This window comes from Haemaphysalis longicornis, unplaced genomic scaffold (assembly GCF_048455015.1).
Source record: "Haemaphysalis longicornis isolate Haplotype H1 unplaced genomic scaffold, Haemaphysalis longicornis Haplotype H1 scaffold_9, whole genome shotgun sequence".
In the NCBI taxonomy this organism is placed as follows: Eukaryota; Metazoa; Arthropoda; class Arachnida; order Ixodida; family Ixodidae; genus Haemaphysalis; species Haemaphysalis longicornis.
The window spans coordinates 129,519,079-129,546,709 of record NW_027526460.1 but is presented as its reverse complement, the minus strand read 5'-3'; the positions used below and the strand labels follow the sequence as shown (position 1 = coordinate 129,546,709).

General features: G+C 49.3%; 2 protein-coding genes across 4 annotated transcripts in view; both read right to left on the bottom strand.

The window, feature by feature from the left end:
* The window catches only part of LOC144153048 (solute carrier family 41 member 3-like), a 280,541-nt gene that overhangs the window by 54,950 nt on the left and 197,960 nt on the right, over positions 1–27,631 (bottom strand). The window contains exons 1-2 of one of the 3 annotated variants that reach the window (XM_077684683.1): positions 17,148–17,725; positions 168–1,010 (exon numbers count right to left, since the gene is read on the bottom strand). In XM_077684683.1, coding sequence (XP_077540809.1) covers positions 168–827 — 660 coding nt within the window. In that variant the 5' untranslated portion in view covers positions 828–1,010; positions 17,148–17,725. Of the gene's footprint in view, positions 1–167; positions 1,011–4,255; positions 4,409–17,147; positions 17,726–27,631 lie in introns of those variants that run through there. The other 2 variants (XM_077684685.1, XM_077684684.1) reach the window with 2 other exon arrangements.
* LOC144153432 (uncharacterized) lies at positions 837–26,435 on the bottom strand. Its single transcript, XM_077685078.1, has 4 exons — positions 25,442–26,435; positions 22,966–24,994; positions 22,113–22,566; positions 837–1,010 (listed from the first exon to the last, which is right to left on the bottom strand). The coding sequence occupies exons 1-4, from the start codon at positions 26,433–26,435 to the stop codon at positions 837–839; spliced, it is 3,651 nt and encodes a 1,216-aa protein (XP_077541204.1).

Here is a 27,631-nt window from a genome sequence, read left to right as displayed (position 1 = left end):
TCCTTGTTAATGATATCCCTGTTCCATATCCCCGTTCGTGAAGCTCTCCTGGCTTTTTTTTGTTTCACTTTGAGAACAACAACATACAGGACCCAGTTAAAACGTTATGTTCAACAGTTACGAGCGACTCGTGAGAGCTTTGAGTTGTAGGCGAGTGAATGACTTACCTTGACTTGGTTCAGTAGCACGCCGGCGGCCACCATGCCCAATCCCGCTAGAATGAAAGGCACGAACACTTGCGTCAAGATAGCCAAGGGCGTCTCCACTGGTTCCTCAACAGGCTCCTCGGCCGCCAGCTTCTCCGGAGACGGCAGCGGAGGAAAGCCTCCCAGCTCTGGAACCGTCTTTGCTTCCTCGACCTCATTGAGGGTGGGTAGGGACGGCAGAACAGGCGGGAGGTCCTGGATTACTTCGAACAAGGACCCACGCGGGCAGAAGCTGAGCCGCCGGGAGCCTCGCCGCCGCCAGTAGTCCTCCGGGGGCTCGCTCATGGACACCGTACGGGGCTGGCGTACGATGCGCGGCCTCTGGGGTCGCGTGGCCTCGACCATCGTGAGCGACCGCTGGATGACTCGCCGAGATCGGTCCGAAGAACTGGACGGCACCGAGTCCGTGGAGAAGCGCCTGTCCGGCTTGGCGGTGTCGTCGGCGGGCTCGAAGAATCCATGCCGGAGGCCGTTGGCAGGGATTCCGCCATTAGGAACGGCATTGCCGTTGGGTCTTCCGTTACTGTTGACAGGGTGTCCATTCTGGGTGCCGTTAGGACTAAAGCGAACGGGGGGCAGGTCTTGGCCTTGGAGTCCCGCTGCCGTGAGTTCGATGGCCATCGCGCTGATTCAGGGTCCACGAGGGGCAGTCCGTGCTGGCCTCGGCTGGCGTGGAAGGGGTCGTGCGTTCCCGGGTCCAGCCGGAGGAACGGCCACTTTGCGGCTGGACGCCGCGCCTGTTCCTGCCGTTGCTCCAGCCCACAGCTCTCGAAGGTAACGCCGGCAGATTTCTTGGTGGGCCTCCTGCGGCAAAGAACAGGGCTTGGATTAGAAAGGAAATCAAGGTTCAGAAATGGCCGTTCGCCTTTTTTTTTTGCACGACATGAACAAAAAACGACCGTGGCGCTGGTTGTGTTGATATTTCTATCCTCTGTATTGAAATGCTGTTTCCATTTCGTAGTCGTCATGCACGAACTCGACCAACCTCCAACCTTACCGTATTTTTGTTAAACGATTGTGTCTGGGTCTCCATGCATTTATATTCGATCTAGCTCTATAGAGCACTCATAGGAACTTAAATTTCATATATCCCTTTTTATGTTTCATTTAACCAGATCTAGAGTTTTGCAAGCTACCACTTGTCAGTTCTTGTTAATCTAGTTGGAGTCATTTTCATATTTACGACTGTAAACATTCTGCGGCCGACGGTAGATGTTCCCTGCCTGCGTCATTGTCTCGCTACCTTCCAGACTTCCTAAATATTTTACAAATTTTTTCAACAGTAACAACTAACGATTCTTTCATTATAAACCTCAAAGATCCTGCAAGTGTTCTTAATATTCTTGAATGATGCTAGTTTATACAATTTTTTATAAACCCTGGCAAGCTTGTGACATTTCGATTTTTTGGTCAGCAGTCAGTGCTGTATGCGCAGCACGATTAAGTAGCCAAAGTCAATGAAAGGTGGGATAAGTCCAGTTTCCTCAGCCATCCAAGACGAGGCAAAACGAAGTTTGTATGCTAAACATCTTTAGTTCGAGAACGAGCCCAATGTAAATCAAAGAACGGCAAACAAGTAAATGTAAAAAGCCCTACAATCGCATGTTAATTAAAGCAAGAACTACGGACTTGTTTGCTTGGGGTTTTAAAGCTGTTGGAACCCCAGCCGAAGTACACGTTGGAAATTCCTTCCTAGGGTGAAAATATAAACTTAAAGTAGACTTCAAAATATGCACGAACGCAAGAGTGGCATCCATAAAACAATTAGCGGTAATAGGGTGAGGAACTGAGAATACAAGAATGCTTATTACACAGTAGGGTGGGGAGGTATGTAGTCGGTTGAGGCTATCCTGTTGATGAGCAAGTTCCCGGAGACAGACAGACAGACAGACAGACAGATGGCCCGTACGCCGGAGCTTGACCAAAGTTCCAACGACAACCCTTCGGGGTTTCCATTCGCTGACCTCGAAATACCCTACAACGCGATGTCGACGCTCGCCGTCGCCATGACTGTGGAGGCTTCCCTGTGAGGGGCACAACTCGACCTAGTCTCCTAAGCACAAAACGCTCATTTTAAAGCGAATCTTTCAGCCTGTCACCGATGTACGTAGTCCACCCAAAACGCACTGTGGGGGAGAGAGACCAAACATATTTATTGTTTACTAGTAAAGAATCTTTAGGGTGGCCTCCTTATTCCAGGAGTCCATTGGCACGCGCCGCATCTTCTGCTCTGTCCACCAATTTGCGCTGGACGTCGAGGAAAGAGCTGGCCAAGGCGCTCTCCCAAAGCTCGTAAGTGTGGAAGGGATTGGGTGGGTCAAGTGGGCTTTTAAGCCGACAGCCGTCGGCCATATGAAAAAGCGTTCCGAATTCTTACAGAAGCGGCACAAACGGGGATACAAGGTGGGAGCTATGTAGTGGTTTGTGCTAGTGTAAGTATTAGTTTGCAGAGCACGAAGTATTCTATCGTGGCCCTTGGGTTTTTCTCTATAGCCGGAAAGAACTTTCTCTGAGGTGATGATGATGACCATGTGTGAAGGGAAGAAAAATTAAAATGCTTCCAGTGGTCGGAATCAAACCTGGATCTTTGGCGTTATGAAGCCAATATCTATTAGAAGTCGCCACTCCTACAAGGTCGAAGCAGTTTGGGTTTGGAGGGGAGTGCATGGACGTGAAAAATCAGATAGAAACCCCTCCGCCTAATGGCAGAGGTGGTTGAACGCTATTGAAAGCCGTGGAATTCCTGTATCAGTAATAACTACAGAGCTCAATCGTAGTACAGCAGACCGTCCAAATCAGAAACCATTGTTCGCAGAGCACAACGTCATACTCTCGAACAATATGAGCCACTAGCAATTGGGTTGGTTCGTTTGGTGTGGGACTTGATTTACGAAAGCTTCTCGTTCCGCTCGTACATCTTCCCTCGTACACCTGACTGCCCCCAATGAAAAATCCTAAACACAGTTGTGGATAGGCTGCAAATAATGTTTTTTTGTTAAGAGCAAGTCTGTATTTACTTATTTAAACCAAAAAGATATATATACAATGTATACAGGGACCTTACAATGTTGTAAAAGGGTCCCAGACAGTAAGGTTCCAAGACCATAAGAAAGGGCCCAGGAGACACGAAGACGGTGTGTCCTTGTTTGCTGCGCTTCCTGACAGGAAACCTTTACCCATTTACAGGAAAATTGTGGTGCTCCTATATTCGTGGTTTAACAGTCGTATGTACACCACCACTCTGTGGTCGCACAATGTTGGCATCACCGCGGCTGCGCCTACTGAACCAAACGAATTTTTTTTTCTAATTTATAAATTCCATGTAAAGGATTTCATTACGCTCCGGGCATTTCTCTGTTACCAGGTTCATCCCATGAATGTGATCCATTGCCATGCAGCCTTGCCTAAATTCAGCTTTTTCCCTCATTGTTCAATAACTGTCCTACGACAGAGTAAGCTGGTGGGTCTGTAACTTTTAGTATATTTCACATCACCCCTGACAGCCATTAAGAAAGACCCTGCAAGATCATCACATTTTCACAAATCATGAAACATAACATCGCGCAATAGCACAACCTGGGCGAGAGCAATGAAAACGACACAAGACTGATAAGGTTTCGAATAGGTACCGACGCGTCAAACTTTGTTTTCTCTCATGAAGCCCCAGCACTGCTACAAACAATTCAAGAAGTATGATTTAGTAACAAGTTACTGGCCTAGTTGGTATTCCATTATGTACCGTTCAGCACAAAAATGACAGGGACTAGAAAAGGCAACACCGGAGTGCTCAGGGACAAGAAAAGAAACACAAGAGCACTCAGGGATTAGAAACGACAAAACACCAGCGCTAAGGGACTAGAAAAGACAACGCAAGAGCGTTGAGGGACTTGTGTTGTTTCTTTCCTAGTCCCTGTCCTTTTTTGCACTGAACCCTAGGACTTTGAGGAATTCGAGAACTTTGCAAGAACACAGAAACTACATGTATTTGCATGGCGCAGTGGTGGAAATCAGCTCCGCAACTCCCCTAAATAGGAAATATCTTTGCTCACCACAGCTGTTGACAGAATAAATCCCTGGAGTTCCTTTCTTAGCAGCCACCAAGTTTCTCCAGACTTGTATGTGCAACCGCACATCAGAAACATGCAGCGCGGCACTCTATACAATACGTGAAACGATGCAGCCCACTTGTGGTCCCCGCTTGCTATCGTCTTGCAACTATCGCGGCACCTCACGCGTATCAGTAGAGGGAGCGGTTGTCCACAATGAGTTCGTTCATATCCATGCCTTATCGGGGTTGCCTCAAAAGTACCGGCCTGTGAAGTAACAAGGCGGAAAATGCGGCTTCTACAGGGTTGCCAGTGTGGAAACGTCGGTGGCAGACCTGCCAAATCCTTTTTTGCATTGAATATTTGTATGTCATGTTCTTTGGTGCATGAGGAGGTGCGAGAAAAAGGCTCTCAACGGCAGCTTGACGGATACGCCGCCTCCCGTAGCACGAACGACGTTGAACACGGCATATACAAGAGCATTTCGTTGTAAGCAACAGAAGGCCTTGATACGTAAACAAATAGCAATACTAAACGCTTTGATACTTCCGACTATACAGAGTGCATATCTGTATTTCTACCCACCTGCAATGTTTCCATGTACAACTTCAAATGACCTTTTTTTGTATGTTTTCTTTTTATCTTTACTGATGTATAACGTGTTATTTGTTGTTCCGTTTCTTCTTCGTTAGAATTGGATGTTATCTTACAATTCTGTCGCGGCACTCACCCTTTGTTACCCACCTTACACAAGGCCCCGCAATAGGGGCCTGTAAGGTGTTTTTAAATAAATAAATAAATAAATAAATAAATAAATAAATAAATAAATAAATAAATAAATAACAATTGGAGCCCTCCAACAACGCTAGAATGCGCTGTAAAGTTCTAATGCACAGGACACCCATGGCAGAAGCATCACAACGCCCCCTCCGCCCCACCATATTACCCTCCAAGCTCGGTGTCTTTTTGGTTCCAGCATGCGGACAGTTCGTACTAGATATAGGGCATCATGGCACGTCTATATCATCTATTAAGTTGTTACTCATCCTTTGGCGGTTTGGTTTGTTTTGGCATTCTTCTGCCCCCTTTGTGCTCCTCACGAGCTTCGGCAAATGATTCGCAATTACGTGCTACTTTTTAACAGCGGAGCTGTTCTAGGTCGAGCATTTACGTCCGTCTGCTGTAGGTCGTGCGTCACGCAGGGACCGGAGCAGATTACGCGACCCAACGATAGAGGGCGCAGTGGTCTCGAAGGGCCGGGTTCCGCTCCCTCCCGATAGGGAAGGCAAAGGGAAGGGAGCCTCCCGTCGATGGCGTTCACCTACTGATTTCTTGCGCGCACCGTAAAATTTGCACAGTAACGGCACTGCCGTTTTCGGGCGAGCGCCCGACATTCATGCAGACACAAGACAACCACAGCTCTACTGTTAGAGCAGATTTCACTCTGGTTGGAACTCGGTTCAATTTTATAGCTTTGTATTCCCGCTCATGGATGTGCGTGAAGTTCATTTGCACGCCGCGGTCTTTATACGGCTTCTCCTGTCGATCACAACCAGTGAGACATGGTTGGCACAACGCCTACCAGAAACAACTTTAATGCCTGAGCGCTCCTCCCGTAACGTCACGGCAGGGGAGTCTTCCGTGTGTTCCTGAATAGAGCTGAAGCAAACTCAAAGCTCACGACTCCGAAACGTAGGCAGAAGGTTGGTCACTTTGAGACTGCTTTGAAGGAAATAATGAGCACAACGCGCATTCCAGTAGCGAAACAGCTATTTACTGCTCAGTTTTCTCTTTTTTGCTTGCTTTTTCGGTCGCAATTTGTTTTTATAACGTCACGTGCCGACAATTACGTGTTATTTATTTTCAGCGTTTAAGGCTTTATTTTCCAACTTTGTTTTTGTCTGTGTCAGTAATATTGTTGTCTCTGAATAAGAAGTTTTAACTACACAACAAAAACCGCACAACCCCCTTTCCCATTTTAAATTATATATCGCGTGGACGAAAGTCCAAACCATAGTAAGCCGGTTACTGCCTGAATCTTAATAAAGTTGTTCCCTCTCTCTCTCTCTTTTGTTAACTTCAGGACGATGCAGCATTTTGAATGCCCGGACTCGTAAGCGAACAGCTTTAAAACATCCATTTGTTGTCGGTGCAACTTCCTGCTTCGGCGTATTTTATTTGATAGTGTTGGTGACTAACAGCCCGCCGCATCAATAGCTTCATCAATGCGCACATAAAATTCCAGCATTGGTGGTGGCTCGTGGCCAATGCTGCACGTATGGTGACGCACCTAGCGGGAGTTTTTGCCCCCATGTCAACCATCCGCTGAAGTTTTATGACAAATTGTCTGCGTTTCAATTTTGCTGCAGTTATATTGCGCAGTTCTTAGGAGGGTACCGTTTTTGAACCTTGCAGGAGATATTGGATTATCGACGCACCGCACACAGAAGAAACAGCGTCACCTGACAGGTGTTGCTATGTCCCCGTAAAAGGTTCTCAGTTATCGCTCTCCATTGTCTAAGGTTGCATGAGGGCGACCTCACAAACAGAAAAAGAACGTGCAGCATAATATTATGCTCGGCTGAAACGAGCGATATCTATCGGCACGCGATGAGATGAAAGGGACCGCTAAGCAGCCCACAATATCTGTTGTTTTGAATTATTGTGCGTATTTCTGTCCTGTTGGTTGGGAACTCCCCCTGTTTTGTGGGATACCAGGCTAAAAAGTACACTCGTGACCCTGTCTATGCCGGCCCTTTATTTGACCTTCATGGCAAGCTCAGCGATAGGCTCTTACCAGCGAACGATATCCGGCCATCTCATGTCGGATATGAAGTGACGCGTTTATAGTGCTAGACCTCTCACAGCAAAGATAGATGCGGATTATATGACTGAACCTGGCACATGAAGAAAGGGAGAAAGGCAGGCAAACCACCGACTTGCATGCATGCGCAAAAGGAAGGCCTCCTGCTGACGTGTGACATGAGTACTTGAAGAACAACGGTCACATTTATGCCATTCCTCGTATTTTCTAGAGCACAAACATCAAACTAGACAAACATGTTGACATCTTAATGCCGGAATGCACTGGCACCAGCAAGAACGGTAGTAAAAAGGCCCCACAGAAGGAATTCTCACCATCGCCATTAGCTACGACGGAAGTGGCATGCATGCACCCGCGAACAAGCCTAAAACGTCTGACTTAATTCCGTGAAACGGCCTCAGAACCGGACTTGAAGGATGCAAACCGCATCAGACCCAAAGATGGAACCACAAAGCCGATAGTGGCGGCTCCATCTGTCGCACTCAGCAAGAACAGCGGTTTTCACGACTGCTGTTCGCCGTAATGAACTGACATTTGTGCGTATAAAAAGTAAATGTTGCCTTTGTTGCCAATTGGTAGAGATGTAATGGAGAAAGCCGATGAGTCCTCCCCTACCTTGCGGCGCTACTGTGGCATAGTGTTACGGGCTAAACTCAAATTTCCAACCACAGGCAAGGAGATGTTTTACAGCGAAACTCTTTATGGCTACGGTTCTCTGAATTTTTCTTCTGCTTCCGGGATTCAATGCAGAGTCATTTGATTAAATGCAAAAAAAGCTTGTGCTTCTCAATACTGGGATATGCAAGTTGAGTACGTCGTACCAGCCTCTCTATCGGCGTTCCAAACGCTTCCATGTGTATTTTCCTCCGGCGCCTCGGGGAGGAGGTCCCATCGTCAAAACAAGTTGGCGTTCTCCGTGTTGAATTTTACTTCCCTTCTGTCGTCGTGCTAGGGAGGCCGCGTATAGACCGGACTTCAGCTTTGCTCGACATGCACCTTCCCCTAGAATTGTCTTACTGAAATGCCATAAAAATGTCTTCAGCGAAATGTTAAAAAAGCCAGAGATTCCTACACAGGACTGCTGATATACGGCCATAGAGGATGCGAAAGGGATATCGATAAAAGTAACTAAATACAGCCATAGAAATGGCTATATCTAGCTGGGCCTAATAGCTAAGCCAATCATAAAAAGGATTCGCTATGCCCGACCATAGGATAATCCTGTGTGCGCTAAGGGAAGTGTGACTGGGACAGCTGTCAAAGAGCCCGTCAGTTCTGCAGCGGGTTAGAACACCCTGTTAATTTTGGGAACGCATTGCTGCAGTTGCCCTTTGACAATGCAAATTTCTTATACACTACATCTCCGATGAATTCTTTACAGTTCGCAAAGCCCGACCAATTTGCTGGAAATTCAAGTACGTGAAAGCGTTTTAATAATGAAAACAGCGCAACAGAAGTAAGTGTCTATCCCGTTGGCCGCCAAATGTACCCACACGGTTTTAGCGCCCTTCCGTGACCACCAGGAACGAAACCGAGTGAAGTGGAACCGTAGTGTACTATATTCGCAGGATACTGACTCGTCCCAGTCTAGCCGTGCACAGCCTCAGCGCCTCGCCGTTGCGCATTCTCATCTTCCCCACACTGAGGCGCTGTGGAAAAATTCCCCGTGCACTTATGACTGCTTTCTTTGGAGGCAAAAAATTCCGGACCATCTCCACTTGCGTGAAACCTGGGGAGGGGCGAAGCCTGCAGTTATAAGTGTATTCAAAGATTGTAAGTACCTCTCTTGCCACACGGTGCGCGCTGATTGGGCGCCGGAGAAACGCCGGTGGGGGGAGCAATCGCGCACTTGCTGAGGCGGTGGCGCCCTCTCTTGCGTTGAACAGGATTTAAGCAATTAAATGAGCGCCAGACTGGCTGTAAGTTGTCTTCGTGTCACACGCGGCAGCATGCTACGAAGTATGCTTTACAGAAGAAAACCTGGCGTTTGAAACCAGTTTTGAGACAGAATTTCACAAATTTCGGTTATTAATGCAATCAAATCGTGAATACATCGGCATTTTCAATCAGTTTGAATCATGGTAGTTTACTTTGTACCCGTTTTATTCATTCTAACTTATGTTTTGACCATCGTTCGGAAACTTGATTTACCGTGACTTCAGGAGACGACGACGACCGGAGACGGCGACAGCCTGAGCCCCTAAGGTGCTTCGACTCTAAAACCTAGAAATTATCAATTACGTCTCTACTGCTACGTGTGTAGTTTTTCGTGTTTTGACACGAATCGCTCCGAGAGGCCGACAGGCCTCACTGGACGCTGCACCTTCCACAATGGCAGAGCTCTCCTCCGCCCGCACCCGTTCTACGCACGTGCCGCCACGTGTACCTGTCACGACACATACATCAGCCTAAATGTTCCATTCTGCCAGGGTGCCGGGTTAGCGTTGTGGCTCCTGTCTTGGCTCCTGCCTTGGTGACCCGGGTTCAAATTACACATTCACGCACTCACCACCCACATATAACCACTGATTTTCAACAAACCTGTTGACATTACCTCTTGGAAAGAGTATCACCCCGCAGCGCTCAAGTTCTTCAAAGCCATTCCCGACCTACCTACAATCGTCATAGTACGGACCCCGGGACATGCCTCACTCCCTGGGAATGAAGCAGCGCTTGCTGCGGCCCGCGAGCTTCACTTCCGGGTGTTCCCTACAGGATCAGGCGCCTCGGACTCTACGAAGGCCACTCTTCATCGTCTTCCCCCCTGATTCATTGAACTCCTATAACACTACCGTCACACTAACCGAAGGTATCCCCCTCCCCTCCCTATCCTCTCATTCGAACAATCACGAATCTGGCGCCGACTACAGACCGGCACATACCGCCTCCGAACACACCATCCTCTCCCACTTCTCCAACTCATGCTTCGAGCATAACTGCCCAGGCTGTCAAGTTCTATCCACTACTGCCCACCTCGCCTTCCTGTACCTTTTCCTTCTCCCTCACCCGGTTCCTCTCTCTTCCAAAATCCCCGAGCAGTGGGAATGCGCGTTTACCAGCTCTGAACTGCAGGGCCAGCGCAGCCTAATCCAGCGGGTCACACGAGCATCGGCGGCGCGCGGCCTCCTGAACTGAGGAGGCCACCAACCGTTTTTCTTTTTTTTTTTTTTTTTTTGCTCAATTAATGCTTCGCCCCCTCCTCCTGCTCCTCCTCCCCCTCGTACAGTGGCGGCAATTTTGGTACGCCATTTGTTTTGTCGACGACAAAGCGACTACGGTCACTTTCTGCCTTGGATGATGCACCTGAGTTTTACGCCGTAATAAGCGGACACAGAAGGTGCGCGCTGGCGCAAACGGCCAGCGCGTGCCGTTGTTCAGACTAACAGCACATTGATGAACGAAGAAGCCGAAACGCCGAACGACAGGGTGCTTTCCGGTCGCGACAGAAACAGCCGAAGGAGGAACACAGTGCCGCTGCTGCTACGGAAATTTGGAAATTCCTGGAGTGAAGGAAGAGGAAAGGCGGTGTTGCAATCCCGCCATACGACGGCGCAAGAGAAAATCTGCAATGCAGAACAAACATGACAACTACAAACGCGCGATACCGAGTGACATCGGGAGCAAGGAGCTCACTTGCATGATGACACAACAAGATACACGCAAACGCAGTTAGCCGAACGTTATCGGGAACAAAAGGTCCAGTTGGGCGAAGTTCAACGCGCTGACCACGACCATCATAAACAACACCGAGAGCACCCTTGCGGCGAGTATGCCACGGAAACGTTCCTCGATGACGAATTCGGAACATTGTGTAACACATCCGAAATATTGCGGCTTCGGTACGGCGTCATAAAAACGCCGTCGAACCGCTAAGACACGCTACGTCAAGTATTCCTAGAAAAGGACGACAAATTTTCTGGGAAACGTAAAAGTAGTGCTCCACGTACGAAGCTTCGCTGCACAATGCCATGCTTCCTCACCTCTTTTACAGCAACGGGGTTCCGCTGTCCACCGCGAAATTTGCCCGCCGTTGGAAGAAACAGCCTCATTTCTCATCGAAGGCTACGATGTCCATGAGGTGACTAAAAAACAACGGACAGTTGGTAGTCGTTGGGCAAATTCATCCAGTCGACGAGATAGTCTCTCCTCCTCCGCGCAATGCGTCGGACAGAGCGGGCAGTGCTTCCGCAGGGGCGTTTCTGCGTGATCTCCTTCGAAATTTCCCCCTTTGTTACAAATACAACGAAGCCCGAGTAAGCGCAATCGCGTTCTCTCTGGATTGTGGGCTTGACGTCGGAAAGGTTGAGGATGCTCATAATAATGATGTGGTCATCCGTCGGCCACGGCTATCCACACTAAAGTCGGTCATCTCTACCACCCACTCCTCTAATGTATTCAGCATTACGTAAGCATACTTTACGCGGTGATGTTAAGGTCCGCCATTAAAGGGTCCCTACAGTACTTACCACCGCCTATTCGAAATGTATATTGGCGTAATGTCTATTGCCCAAGCTGCCTTGTTCCGCAAGATTTATAAAATCCATTCACTATCCCTGAAAGGAGCCATGAAGACAAAATACAAGTTGGGTTTATTAGAAAGACTGCTTAGTCCCGATAACAATGATACCAATATCATCGCAATCTTCGAACTAATAACGGAGATATTAAAGAAAACGTTTGAAGCAGTCGCGACCCCCTAGCCAATTTCCCGCAACTTTTCTATGACGTCACGGAACCTTGTTTGTGCGATTGGCGGGCGCCTAGGAGACCTGTCGCGACGACACATGACCAGACGTCTGTAATGGGGCCTCTAGTTCCATTTGACCGCATCACTTGAATGCTAACGTGCAATTAACGCACTGAAAATTACGTTTTATTGTTGGCCCGTATGACGTCTTTCTTGCTCATAACACGTCACTGTGGCGCAAAATTTGAAAGTTTTTAAATACTTCTTGCTTTTTTTTAGGTAAAAAAACATCTTTTGTGGCTCTAATGGAGCTGAGTGAGATATTGAATCCTCGTTCTTTCAAATTAAACGAAGTTGTATTTTCTCTTCATGGCTCCTTGAAGCTACGTAAGATGAAAAAGCTCGCATAATAGTTCCCTCTCAACTCGACTGCACACTACGCGACAAAAGCTGCGCGCTCTCTCCCGACGAGGGGAGCAGCGCGTGGCGCTTTCTCCGGTGGCCTTCGATATATCGTCGGCCGGGTTTTTCTCCGCAAGATTTCCGGTCTGGTGCAACAACAAAGCAGGCATTGGTGCCTGCTCACAAGCAAGCGCTCAGGCTGGTAGGACGTTGTTGAAGCAATGCAGGTTTGTTGTGGAGTGGTCTGGTCGAAACGGGAGCATTGAGTTAGTCACTCAATCTCCACGCCCACTCAAAACACAACGAAAATGCCAAAACTGTTCGTACAAGTTCAGGCATACAACAGGTTGGTGAACAGTGCCGATGACGGCGGGTTGTCAAAGGAAATGCCAGAAATTAACCGTGAAGTTCGCCAGTAATACCGAATAGGACAACCACCGCTGTAATGACGTAATTAAAGCGGTGCATGATGAGGGAAACTGAAGATGACGTAGTTGGTTTTCCCGCGTCTTACACAGCGATTTCCGAGCTTACCGCTTCAGGTGTAATATTTGCCTCAGATAGTCCTCGTAGTGTAATCTAGACATCGCGCAGGTTTATTTGCACTGCTCGAAGAGTGTGGCAGGGTCCTTTTAAAGGACAGTGTTTGCGTTAAGAGAAGCTTAAGGTACATTGGGTGCCTTTCGCACAAAATATGGTCGACTTTTATCCTGAAGGTTGAATTAACAAATAATGACAAAATCAAAAACGGAAATAACTTTCTTTACTGAAGATAGAAATGGTTCGTTTACTTCTTAGTCTTAAAACGGTGACTCAGTCAGCCGGCTGCGAACGGACACGGAGACCTAGAGTTCAGGCTGATGCATCTTCAAGTTGAAAACGGGAGCTCCTGAGCTGCGGCGGTTAGCGGAGGCTTAAAACAAACGGCTCCAGAGAGCCAAGCGGTGACGCCATGTGATCTGCTCAATGGCTTCCTCTCTTGCGCTACATGGATATCTTGGCGGACTACCGACACAAACGGCAAAATTTCCCCATTCCATACCACCAATTCACAAGGGATGAAGCAGCAAAGTTCAGATGGCTTCAAACTAACAGGTATCCACACCGTACCCTTCTTCATGCCATTTATCCGACAGACTATCAAGCCACCTACAAACTACTGCCCAGCGCCCGGTACCCTATACCATCAGGTGTGGGAGTGCCAAAATACACCGGACCTGCAACCAATCCCCAACCCCTCCATTCAACAGGAGGGGTAGACCAGGAAGGACCCTACGTTCCAGCTTGACCGGGTGCAAAGGGCCCGCGCAGCCAGCCGCAGCCAGGGGATCCCGGACTAGGGATCCCTCCACCGGGCGGGTGCCCTAACAACTACACTTGTTGTTGTTAGTAAAGGTTGGTTGGATTGATTGATTCATTCAAGGTAATGAAAGGTTTTATATGCTGCTGTGCGCCGGGCGCGTTCGACCTGTCGGTTGCATGTCGTATGAATAAGCGCAATATGCTTCCAATCGGGAAGAAATATCATTAGCCTGTACGTGAACGTACACATTCCATTCCATTCCATGCATACGTGCATGCATGCATGCATACACACACATACACACACATATCTGTACACCATATACGCTCATACGCACACACATACATACACATACATTTGCGTACATGCCCACATACGCGTGTTGAACTGAATGCATTTTCATGCGATGTACAAAGAGGTCCTAAATTGAGGTAAAACGAAGTGGAATGACAACTACTAACCTAACACAAACTTAAATTACCGGGGGTGGGGGGGAGGTGGTAGGAAACCAAAGAGCTCGTAGCGGTCTGAAAACATCGTAATGAATGCAGCATTCCAAATTCACGCGCTTGTCTAATTCTGCAACTTTGCATTAGTTTTAAGAAGTTTAAGGAAATCCAAGGCCAGTTCATTCGAAAGTTTGCCATATCCGAGTAACAATAATTCCAATTTTAATACAATCTCGAAGCAACTGTAGGCGGCATAATGGCGACCAAAAACGAAAACTCGCATAACGACCGAGGAGTGGCTTCTCACCAGCCACTTCGTCTCCCTTCAACCGTGACGCCACATGATCTAGTTTGTATCGATGATGGCCGCCGCCAAAACCACAGCGAATTAGTATGATTGTGCTACGGCTGCGGCTATACGCACGACGACGTGCAATCACACCTACTCGGCTATATGCACGACGACGTTATTTTCCGAAATATAAGCACTCTTTTTACGCACGTTGTGTTGACAGCGATCTAAAAGGTACCACCTCATCTTAGCCTCTCAAAAACTTGTCGCTATACCGCCCTGCAAAAGTGGATGTCCATCAAAGCTGTAGTAAACCACTATAAATGGTGATGGAGGACGGTATGTAATGGTTCTCGTCGTCTGGAGGGCTTCTCGCTTGCTCTCGGCTATAGTGTCGCTAGATAAGGGTACAGAGTATCGGCACTTTTCGCCTATTGTTCCGTGCCGCCGCCGTGGTCGTTGGTCTGTTCGCATTACGTGACATTTGTTTACACTGCGATGGTTTATGGGCGCCGCCATTTTGTTGTTTGTGCGTTTTAATCTGTCAATTCTGGTAGGCTTAGCTTTTCCTCCCTGCTCTGCGGCAGCGGGCGACCGACGTCATTCCAAATGCGCATCAAAGATAACGTGTGTAACAGAGTTTGCGCCGCAGAAGTTTGTCCCAAAAATGCCGTTCTGGTACATCTTCCGTAGTGTTGTTTACAAGCGACCCGGATGAAGTTAACGGCGACGCCATAGGTGCGGCGATCTCGCTACACTGATAAACGCTAAAATGGCAGCCGTTGCTGATTTGCGTGCCTCACTGGCGGTGCTGTAATACCTTATCTATACTGATACTAAGTTGGGCTTCTCTGGCGGAAAATGCTAGATCCTGCGTAGCCTGACGCATGCTATCGGCGTCTTCTATTTTTATTTAGGACTAGAGTCACTAAACAACTCTATTTAGTGACACTATGTCCTGCCTAGCTTTAAATGATAATCTGCAAACAATCTTTACCAGGAACACATGGGGAGGGGGGGGGGGGCGTCCCATTGTTTACAAGCGCCAATTACCATCCATAATGCCATCATGCGGTTTTGACGCTTGTTTTGTGGTTTCCTTAAACAAATTCTGAGTTCTATGCTGTATTCCTGATTAGCCTGACGCCTTAGGCCTGATTATCGCTCGGCATCTCAGGCCTTGGCGTTTTTGCGCACGGCGATGAAACCGTTGGTGGGTAGTGGCATACAACTTTGCTGTAAAATACTGCTTATAAGTGTAATAATTTCGGTGATTTCTTGAAAAATGGCGTTGAAGTACTGGCATGATTTCAGCGTCAGAATTTTCCACTTTGTATACTTCATAGAAATAATTCACTTTCTCGCTGAAGTATGCTCTCAGTTTGCGGATTGGCGTCCGTATGGCGCACCACCATTCGGGAACGCTAGATGCTAAGAGCATAATGAAAACAAGCGAACACTTCGACTTCGTAACCGAAATAACACGGAGACGCGGGCTAGTTGGTTAGCATGCATGACGGTAACTTTGCGCGCACTAAACGCCGAAAAACATATCGGGCTGAGCGTATAGCCATGCAGGTGCAAATGTAATACGCATGTGTGTATACAATGAGTTGTGCTATTGTATTGGGGATACGAATTTTGTTTGAACTCGCAGCTTCAGTGTTAACATGGAGTTAACACGCCGGTTTGCAAAATTTTGGCACGTCACAAATGACGTGACTAGTGGAATTTCGCAGTGTGAAATTTGAAGTTTCATCAATATTTGTGGCATATTTTGGTGAAAGCATTGCCCTTTGCTCAGTAAAAGGAGTTAGGTGGATTATCAAAGGCTGTTAAGGCTGTGCGCTATAGAATAATCACGACTGTACAACGACTAAATATCCTGCGAGCCTATTGAACGCATGTAATAAGGACATAGACGAGCCAACAACGGAAAATAGCGTAAATTGGAGCCCGCACCGCGGAAGTGTTTGTGCTGTGCGCAACGCTTGGTGACGCAGCCTACACGCACTCAAAAGCACGTGTTGTTTCATTCTAAATAAATTTACTCTCAGCATACACCAGTGACTTGCCAATTTAAACTTCCCACCAACAAGTTAGAGAAGTGCGAATATAAAACACTGTCGAACTCTGTATAAAGCAGGCAGTGACTATTTTGTGGTTTTTGGCCAAAGGAAAGGTTATTTTATAAACAAAATTCCCAGCAACACTTCAGACTGCAAAAAGAGATTTTCAAACCAATCATATTCTGTTTTCGTACATTTTCATAGCGTAGTCGGCGTTGGCTGCAACTCGTGGTAGTGATAGCTGGAAAATGTGTGCAGTGAGACGAAAAAAAATAGCCACGATTGTAAGAAAATGCCAACTGAATCACCGCGGTTATGGCTGGTTTGAGGAACAGCTGTCGAAATAGACAGCGAGAAAGAAAGAAAGAACGAAAGAAAGAAAGAAAGAAAGGGAGGGAGGGAGGGAGGGAGGGAGGGAGGGAGGGAGGGGTGACGTAGCTGTCCATCAACGGTACACAGGCTGTGGAGAGGGCAATATTCATAGGACATCAGATAAAGGTGTCGGAATCCCCACCAAACAGCGCCTATGACACGATCTTTCACTGTAACGCGCGTGCGCGGACGCAGAAACACACATGCACGAAATGTTAATAACAGAAAAACGCAATTACATATTGGAATTCCCCCAACTGTCTCCGCTGCTTATTGTCATAACGAGTGACCAGATATTGCCTAGCACGACGAGGTAAGTATATAAAAACATTGGCACTTAGCCTACTGGCCCGCAGCCCTCAACATACGTGGTTACCAAACAAGAAGCGCGGTAACAGGCGGTAAACAATAAACAGCCCGTATCACCATCGTCCAACAACCAAACTTGTTCTCTGTCTCGCAGTACGCCTCGTTACAAGCGGCGCCGCAATACTCACCGTTCAGGAGATGACACGAAGACACGGGCTAACGACGACACGCAGGAAATTTTCGTCATGGAGCGCGAAGCAGCAGCACGAACAACACGGCGGCCTGGCCACACACTGCTGTATCTTCCTTCCCGTTCACAGGACACGCGTGGGCGAAGCGAATTGCGTCACCAGCAGAACGGGCTCGCAAGCGGGAACCGACGCACAGAGTTCACAGTCCGCCAGTCTCACCCGTCACAATAGCGTCGACTGCGGGGCCGAGGGGCGGGACCGCTGGGCCCAGTGCGCGGCAGATCCGTCTCGGCAGCAATAATCGAGCTGGATTACGCCTACGAAACTGTATCGCACGGTGAACTCGGGGCAGTAGAACGCGCAAGAACCGTTAGCCGTCGCAGTGAAGTATGGGAAATATGTCGTCAATGGCGCGTGGATACGGATACTCCAGTACAGCGTGCCAAAGGCCTTTTTCTCTTTACCTAGTTCAGTTTTTCCTCTTCTTTTTCTGCGCACCGTGCCGGTCCTTCACTCAAGTCGCGCTCTCGAGTCGACGTCCGCCGACGGCGGCCGTCGCAACGTGTGTCACAATCAAGCCGCCCTCCTCGCCACTTCCACACTTCCGAGCTGATAGGACGACCACGACATTCGATCCTCGGCCCCCTTTCCATTATATCTCGGTTCCTCCTCACCCTCTCCCTGTTCGCTGCCTGAAAGCCGTTTCTGGCTGTTTCTTTCATAACGTTCCCGGTTGTGTGTGGTTTCTTTTTCGTGGCATTTCTGTTACAATCGTATGTTGTTTAAAACAGCGGCAGAATTCTGTGGAGCGGAGGCCGTAATCTGGAGATGACGTGGTATTTGCCTGCGAAATGCAGTTTTTTCCTTGGGTCCAGAGTCTTGTGAGCAGAGCACGCGGAGATTCGCTAGAGCAGGGAAGGAAAACGACACCTCGAAGCGATGAGATGATGTGTGCGTCGCTTCTAGCCGTCGTTTTCCTTTCCTACACTATCGGGGTTTTCTTTCGGTTCTCGGACGCTCACAGGGCACCCGAACAAGGATAATAAACAATTTGCGCGCCAATACCGCGTCATTTCGAAACAACCGCTGCATTACTGAATGCGGCCCCAGGAGTGCGCGATGTCCTCCTAACGCTCACATTGGCCAACGTGCGCTCAGCTTTCTCGCGAGGGATTCGTTTGCTGTCGTCTGAATGTGGACTTTGACTCGCAGGCAATTCGCACTTCGATTGTTGACGCTTTTACTTTGACTGCAGCGGCTTCGACTTCGGCACTTCGCCATTCAATTTTCGTACGCAAGAAAGCTGCGCATTTCAACCATCGTCGCCGTTAGATGGAGGAGGTGTGATTATTTTTGTCGAGCGATAGCTCGGTTTTTGCGTCGAGAGTGCGCAGTTAGCGCATGCACACTTGCATTGCAAAACACAGACGCTACGCAGCGATTGCGGCTCTGTAGGCGCGAACACGCAGTGAAAATGGATGCACCCAGAGCCTCCTTGTGTTATTTTCTGATGTCGCGCGTCCTTACTTCTTACTCCTACCCCCCTATCCTCGCCCCTCTCCGTGGTAGGAACGATTAGGCGCTTTCACTACGCAGCCGCACGAGGCGCTTCTTAAAGAAGCCATGAAGAGAAAACACAAGTTTCGTTTATTCAAAATATTGCCACGTTAGAATCATACTGACACCACTTTTAACGTAAACTTTGCTCAAATAAGCTACATAATTCGGAAAAAAAAGGGAAAGGCCATGCGACCCCCTAGCTCATTTCCCGCAAAAGAACCTATGATGTCATACCAGACAGCTCTGCGATTGGCGGAGGGCGCCAAAAGCAAACGCAAATTAGGCAGAGCTTATAAGCTTGCCGAAGGATCTATTTGAGGTTAAATTTAGGGCAGTGGGACAAACAGTGGAACTTACGAAAGCACACGGAAACATAGAAGTACCGATGCGTACTGCTGTTGGTACTGCGCCCAACTACATGTGCTTGGTTTAGCTGCGCAGGACTGCGAAGCTTTGGGGTTGTTTCAGACGACACTGGCCGATTGACGCAAGCGCCGATGTCTTACGTGACCGCATTTGTCGAGTGAGCGCCATTTTTAACGAAACGATTGTCTCCATGAACAAAACAAGCCAGGTACAAATACGTTCAAAAACAAACCAAAGGCAGAAAACGGCTTGCCGCGGTGTGGTGGCGCCATCTAGGTTCACTAACGGTAAACAAGGCACTGTGATGTCATTTGGGACCACGAAAACGCACGATTTAGCGGAAAAATCAAAATTTAGCCTAAATCAATTAATTTCTCAGTGAATAAAGCATCGTTTGCATTCGGACAAGTGCTGGGGACACCATAACACACGAAATCTTTCGAATAACACAAACTTGTGTTTTGACTTCGTGTCTCTTTTTTTTTTTAGCTTACCTGACCTTGAAGGTCACATGAACGCTACGTGGAAAGAGCCATTTTCTGAGTTGGTACCTAGAGCTTCAAAGCCTTTTTTTCTAAAATAACTAGAACTAAGAAACATCAAGAAACATGTAGCCTCCCAGAATCGAGATGTCCTCGAGTAGCTCCTGAATTTCAAGGTGTGACCTAAGAAGGACTCAAACGATCTATCAGAAATGAAAACACTATATCTGCCCCCTCGCCCCCCCCCCCCCTCCCCCCCCAAGAAAAAATAGCGCACAATTTCAGAAATAACCGAATTGTTTAATGGGGAGTAAATTAAAGATTTTCTGGCAACGTTTTATACGCAACAACGTCCCTACAAACTTGAAGGGTACGGTTTTGTTTCGCGCTACAAGTTTAGAGCTCAAAAATTTTTGTCACATTTAGTTGATTCGCGTGTCCAACGTTTTAGCCACGACGGGGCCATTTGCACACCTCGGAAATTAGATGTAGATGTGCTTAACAGAAGGAAGTCACAATGTTGGCAAGTGAAGACACTCGCCTTCAAACGTCATATCCGGCAGCTCGGTGTGTGCCCAAGATTCAGCCTTTGGCGGTGAAAAGGAGAGTAGGATGGTCGACCTACCAGTGAGATTTATGGCAATAAATAAGCCTATTTAAATTTACCTGGGCGGGCAGATTATCCGTTCAAACATAACAATACACGAAGGTCGCACTTTATGGTCTACATCGTTTAACGCCAAGAATATTGACGGCGCTCACCTACGGCTACTTATGAGTGAACAAATAAAAACAAAATTTCCCTGCGGGACAGGCGATGGGCATCTAAGACCAGATAAACAACGTTGAACTCCGGCGTCACCTGGGGTATCGTAACAGCACACGCAATGCTACGTTTAAAAAAGACGTTTCAGTAGTGATACGCAAGGCTTCCAAGATACCTTTAGTCGGCGATTCCACGTTTTTACTATGAATCTACCCAACCAGGCGAAACTTCTACAAACCTTAGATTTCATCACGTTCCCAACCCATAATCCTAATGGTCTTCGAACCTTTTACTATCTTATATCCTAAATACCTTGGCAGAAACTTGGAGGCTCACTAATAGGGTTCAACTTAAATTGAGAACGACTCAGCGGGCAATGGAGCGGAAAATGAGTGGTGTGTAGTAGCGAATATCTGTAGATCCTTTCGGTCGCTGTCGTTAAATAAACACCACTACTCGTTCGAGTGCAAAGGAAAACAACAGGATTTCTTTATACAGAAGTACAGAAGGTTACACCGTTCCGTCTTACATGCTTTTCACGAACCCACTGCCCCCCGCTCCCCGCCGCCGCGGTCCCTTCTTTCGAGGGAGAGAGGGCCACGTTCCCTGGTAAACAAGAACCATATGTGGCGCGCGCGCGGACCCCGCCGGTGGTCCCAGTTGACAGCCCCCGGCGGCGGCGGCGCGCGCTTTGCTTCGTCCATAACCCCGCTTCTGCGGGGTTTCTTTCGTCTTCGCGTTCTGCGACTGAATCCGTCGCAACACACTCCCCACCGAATGGGCTCAAGCACATTCCATCTCTAGCGGGTAAATGAGCTGTATTGGGCGCGTTAACATGACGCCGCGTGGCACTCTTACTGTGCACGAGCGCACTTTACCATCCCGTCCCTCAAAAACCTTTTCGATCCTTCCAAGCTTCCATAGCAAGCGCGGTGCCGGTTCCTTAATGAGCACCAGCTGGCCCACTCTGGGAGGTGGCGACTCCTTCCTGTCGGTAGCATAGGCGGATTTTAGCTCTCGCATGTACTCGGCTCCCCATGCCACCCAGAATTGGTTCAACAGGCGTTTTCGGCGCCTCCAGAACACGCGGAGTGCCTCGGGCGTCGAAGCAGGCTGCTGCGCGACTTCCGTCGGCAGTGTAGTTAGCCGCCTCCCAGTGAGAAAGCTGGCCGGTGTGAGGGGGGTGCCCTCTCCCACGTCACTGTATACATACGTGAGGGGACGGGAATTTATCACCGCCTCCACTTCTGTCAAAATGGTGGCCACTTCGTGCCAGCCCAAAACTTTCCTCCCGATCACTTTCTTCAGTGCCCCTTTCACTGAACGCACCAGCCTTTCGTAAAAGCCTCCCCACCATGGTGCCCGCTCGACAATGAATTTCCACTCTATCCCTGCGCTAGAAAAGTGGTCGATCACGTCTGGATGTCGCAACACGTTCCACAGTTCGAGCAGTTCTTTGGTGGCGCGCTTGAATGTCAAAGCATTGTCAGAGTACACGACGCGACACAGCCCTCTCCGGGACACAAATCTGCGGAAAGCTAACAAAAAACTAGAAGTCGTCATGTCATGTACCAGTTCTAAATGCACAGCTCGCGTAACCGCACAGGTGAATAGCACTATATAGGCCTTACGCGTGACACCATTGTCTCTAACATAAAGTGGGCCCGCAAAGTCAGTGCCGATCACTTCGAACGGATCTGCTCTGGTTGTCCGATCATTCGGCAGATGTCCCGTTGGCGCGCACCCCGGTGTAGCACTGAAACGCTGACACGTCACACACGCACGCACCACCTTCTTCACGAGTTCTCTGCCTCGCAGAATCCAGTATTTCTCACGAAGCTGGACGACGGTGTCTCTCACTCCTGCGTGCAGAACCTGTCGGTGGGCGTCGATCGTCAGCAGCGTTGAATATCTGTGCTGTTTGGGCAAGACGACGGGGCTTCGCTCGTCGTAAGTCATGTTTGCCGAGTGAAAGCGGCTCTTGATCCGAAGCACTCCTTCGTCGTCGATGAAGGTGATGAAGTCTCGGAGGGGAGAATCACGTGGAGACTTGGTTCCTTCGGTCACACATTTGAGGTCAGCCGAGAACGCCGACTGCTGCGCCTTTCTCAGCCAGTGTGTTCGCGCTGCTTGGATCTCCGTCGCGGTCAAGGGTCCCGATCTTTTTTCCGTGGACTTCAGGTTGTGGAGGAAGCGGAAAATCCAAGCGGTCGTTCGGTTGACCTTGGACGCCGAGCTGAATCTGGAAATGTCGAGCAGTTCAGCAGATGGCTCCGTGGCAATCTCTAACACATCAGCCCGTTGTTGCCGCTCCTCAAGGTGGTCTTGTGGGAGCTCAGTGCGTTTTTCTTTCGGCCAATCCGTCGCCGGCAATGACAACCATTCCGGCCCTCTCCACCAAAGATCCGATGACACCAGTTTCGATGCCCTCAAACCTCGTGTCATCAAGTCGGCCGGATTGTCCTTCCCAGGGCAGTGATGCCATGTCGCGCCCAGAGAGTGGCTTTGGATTTCTCGCACGCGGTTTCGGACGAACAATTTCCATCTGCTCGGGTCTCCCGTTATCCAATGCAAGGTAATCGATGAATCGGTCCAAAAGTGAACCTCGTTCACTTCGATGTCGAGGCACGTTTTGACGTACTTATACAGCCTCGCGGCTATCAAGCCGGCCATCAGCTCAAGCCTGGGCAAGGTGACCTCTTTCAGTGGCGCCACTCGGCCTTTTGCCAGAAGCAGTGTCGTCGTTGTGGCTCCAGTGTCGTCGATAGTTAAGAGGTAGACTACAGCTCCGTAGGCGACCGTGCTGGCATCTGCGTAAATGTGCAGCGCTCGATGGGTCACGTTTCCCAAAAGCTTCGTGGCGTAATACCTCGGCACGCTGATTTCCTTCAGGTTCGCAAGCTCATCGCACCAAGCGATCCATTCCTTCAGTAGCTGCTCTGGCAGCACGTCATCCCATCGAAGGTTGCGTTTCCAGATCTCCTGAAAGAGGATTTTGGCCCTCACGACAAATGGTGACAGGAGTCCGAGAGGGTCGTATAATCTCGCTGTCGTCTGGAGAACGAAACGTTTTGTGTCTCCTCCGCGCTGTGCGAACTCGACCACTTGGTCCGGAGAAAAGGTCAGGCAGTCCTGCTTGGGTTTCCAAGTCATTCCCAGCACTTTCAGCACGTTCGCTACTTGGCCCAAGTTTCTTTCAACGCCGCCGTTCTCTTCAAACATTCCTGTTAGAACTGCACTATTTGAGCCCCACTTGTGGAGTCTCATGCCTGCCAGCATGAATATTTCGTTCGCTTCGGCATACAGTCGCTTCGCCTCTGCCTCGCTGGCCGCCCCAGTCAACAAATCGTCAACGTACACCGATTTCCTTAGCGTCCGTGCAGTGCCTGGGTAGGCGCTCTCCATAGCTTGGAAATGGTGCTGAAGGGTAGCGGCCAGCAAGAACGGACTTGCAGTCGTTCCAAAAGTCACCCTCGTCATTCGCCAAGTCTCGATTTCCGGAATTGGTTCATTTGGTCGCGGAGGGTCTTTGTACCAGAGGAATCGGAGCGCGTCACGATCCTCTTCCTTCACTCCGATTTGCAAGAAGGCCTTTTCCACATCCGCGACCAAAGCTATGGGATGTGTCCGGAAGTTCAGGAGCAAGGCGACCAGATCCGGATTAAGGTTCGGGCCGCTTTCCAAGCTGTCGTTCAGAGATTTTGAGTTTGCACAGTGGGATGAAGCGTCAAATACAATCCTGAGCTTTGTGCTGCTGCTGTTTTCTCGTACTACAGCCTGGTGGGGCATGTAGTACAGCACCTTCGCTGCTCCTTCATCGCTACCTTCGTCATCAACCCTTTCTGCTATTCCACTGTTCTGATAGAACCGAATTGCCTGATCGTACTCTTCGAGGAGACCTTTGTTTTTTGACAGTTTCTTCCTCACGTTCTCCATTCTGTTTAACGCCACCTGCTTGTTGTCGGCGAGCCTCACGTCAGCCTTCCAAGGGAGGGCAACTTCGTATCTGCCATTCGACTGAGTGATGCCGGCTTCAAAGTTTCGCCTAACATGTTCCCCCGGAGGGTCGTCATCCAAGGCGTCGGTGACTCCCACACTTTCGAGTTCCCAAAAGCTCCTTAGAAGCGAGGAAGACTCGAGATCTGGCGCCGTTGCCTTCAGCACGATCGCTTGGGAACAATTCATTCTGCTTGTGCGTGACCCCGTTCGTCTCTGGACTGCCCATCCGAATACGGATTCCACCGCAGTCAAACTTTCCGTCAGTCGGTGGATCCGTCCGGTCATCGCAGTCCAGTAGTGGTCGGATCCCAGCAGCAAGTCAACGTCTCGATCGCTCTGTCCACTCAAATCGTCCCCAACTGAGAGGCCAATCTCATCTAACTTGATCAGAATGCCTTCATCAGGGCTGGGAAGGTCGTGCTCACAGATCTTGGGCGTTTCTAGCGCGTCGATCTCAATTTTTTTGTCATTCAGGCGGCTTCTCAAGGTTACCAGAACCCTCCGAAAGGTGCGTTCTTTGCTTTCACCTCCGAACACGCCAACCGCCAGAATCTCCGTTCCGAGAAGTTTGCAGTTGAGTTCCCGTGACAGCTTTTCCGTTATGAAGGTGCGTTGGCTGCCGCTGTCAAACATTAGTCTGGCCAACTTCATCTGCCTGCCACTCTCAACCGCTGTTACGGTTTGCAATAGAACGGCTGGTCTCACGCTGCCCTTTTCTGTAGTCTGGAGACTGACGGGCTCGTTCGGATTCTTCTCTTTTTTCGCGTCGTCCGATCGGTCAGAGATCCGTTTAGGCGGAGTGTAATCCGGATCACACATGCTGGTAGCGTGCCGGCCGTGACACTTGCCGCAACTCAGTACGCACGTGCACATTCTCGCTGTATGATGCGGCATTGTGCACCTAAAACACCTCCTGCCTTGCTGCAACATGCGTTTCTTCTCTGTCAGAGGGATTTCTTCGGTGCAGTCTTTTGTGGCATGCCTTTTTGAGTTGCACAGAAAGCATTCCATCCCTTTAACTGTGCCGTGCAGCGCGGCAGCTGATGGTTGTCGTGACTTCACAAACTGCTGTGGCTTCTTGTCACGTTCATGCGTAGGGAAGCGAGATGGAGGCTTACCAGTTCCGTCAGGTCGCTCGATGATGGACTTTTCCAGGGTCTCTACCTCGATGCGGAGAAAGTTCAAAAGGTCGCTCAGCATGCCGAGGTGCACAGGCTTCTTTGAAGTCTCGGAGCTGGTATCGCTGCTCGATGTTCCCGCAGAGCTGGCCTCTTCCGCATTCCTCGATGTCACCTTTCTGTTGTAATCCAGGCTCAGGTCAGATGGAAGTGCGCGAAGTAGGCCGAGATACAGCATGGCGCAGTACGACTCCTCTCCCACACCCAACGCCTTCAGGCCTCGGAGGTGAGCTTGGACGTTGTCGTACATACGGCGCAGTCCTCGGACGTTCCGAGGTGACGAGACCGGTGTTAGGTTCATTAGGCTGTCGATGTGGTCTTGGATGAGCGCCGCCTGGTTTCCAAACCTCTGCTGCAGGATGTCGATGGCGTCATCGTAGCACTCCGATGTTGGCTGCAGACCCGCAATTGCCGCTGCTCCGTCTCCGATCAGTGCGGCCCTCAGGTAATTGAACTTTTCCGACGGCGCCAAGTCCGGATTTTTGTGAATGGCGGTTTCGAACTGCTCCCAAAAAGGCTGCCAATTCCTTCGGTTTCCGTTGAATTTTAGAAGCTCCAATTTTGGGAGTTTTACTTTTGCCGCCGTTGCTGTCCTTGCTCTTATTGCGTTGCTGTCTTGTTCGGAGTTGCCACCACCTGAGTTATTGTTGCAGCTTCGTTTGACCCTGCCTTTCAGTCTCGCCAGGCAGGTTACAATCTTGTCACTGTACTCGATGGCATGAGTGAACTCGTCTTCTGCGTCTTCGTCGGCCAGTAAAGGCTCAATTGCCGCGTTGACATCTTTCAGCTGAGCCTCCACAAGCAGCAGACGTTCGATCAGGACTTCAAGTTCTTCGACACTTGGCATAGGCAGCGGTAGCAGCTTTTCTGCCTCGCCAACGAGTCGACTTACTTGAGCCCGCAGAGTCTTTCGTTTCTTCTTCTGTAGCTCCATTCCGATCGTCGTCCACGTTCAACGGAGCAGTCGATCCCTGTTGCTCGCCGATGCACTCACAGTTCGGTCATCTTTCAAGATCCCGGGTTTCGGCACCAAAATTTTGTAGTAGCGAATATCTGTAGATCCTTTCGGTCGCTGTCGTTAAATAAACACCACTACTCGTTCGAGTGCAAAGGAAAACAACAGGATTTCTTTATACAGAAGTACAGAAGGTTACACCGTTCCGTCTTACATGCTTTTCACGAACCCACTGCCCCCCGCTCCCCGCCGCCGCGGTCCCTTCTTTCGAGGGAGAGAGGGCCACGTTCCCTGGTAAACAAGAACCATATGTGGCGCGCGCGCGGACCCCGCCGGTGGTCCCAGTTGACAGCCCCCGGCGGCGGCGGCGCGCGCTTTGCTTCGTCCATAACCCCGCTTCTGCGGGGTTTCTTTCGTCTTCGCGTTCTGCGACTGAATCCGTCGCAACATGGTGTAACATTAAGGGAAAAGAAGAGAGCGGAGTGGGTCAGGGAACAAACGCGTGCTAAGGACATATTAGTAGACATTAAGAAGAAATGGACGTGGGCAGGGCATGTAATGCGAAGGCAAGATAACCGTTGGTCATTAAGGGTAACATAGTGGATCCCTAGAGAACGCAAGCGTTGCAGGGGGCGGCAGAAAGTTAGATGGGCAGATGAGATCAAGAAGTTTGCAGGGATAAATTGGTCACAGTTGGCACATGGCACAGGAGCGGGGTGATTGGAGAATAATGGGAGAGGCATTTGCCCTGCAGTGGGCGTAGATAGGCTGGTGATGATGATGATGATGATGATGATCCTAAATAAAGCATACAGACGATCCTCAATATGACGCGGCTTAAAGGGACTCGGCAGCACTTCCGATGAACGCTTTTACTGTGTACTTCCCATCTGGAAGCATTGTGGTAGCTATAGCTATCATGAGCACACTGCAGAAGCGGCACTGCATGATTTGCTCGTAGCAGCAGATACGCCTTCCATTTTTACTTTATTTGTGTGGCTTTCTTTTTAAAGTGGCTATCGAATGCGTTAATTGCTGCTACGGAAGGAAAGTCGGCCAATAGCCGCTATACAGCTGCAATGACGTACTTCAAGCGGTCGAAGAACGCCAAGACCGGTAAAGAGAAAAAAACCTTTTGAATAAGTTTCTATGTTATCTGATGTGCATAGAGCAGT

Coding starts and splice junctions, on each gene's coding strand:
- LOC144153432 (XM_077685078.1), bottom strand. CDS start 26,435: ATGGAGCTACAGAAGAAGAAACGAAAGACTCTGCGGGCTCAAGTAAGT. Junction 24,995..25,441: donor CGAGCGACCTGACGGAACTG/GTAAGCCTCCAT, acceptor AAACCGTAACAG/CGGTTGAGAGTGGCAGGCAG. Junction 22,567..22,965: donor ATAGCCGCGAGGCTGTATAA/GTACGTCAAAAC, acceptor CGACATTTCCAG/ATTCAGCTCGGCGTCCAAGG.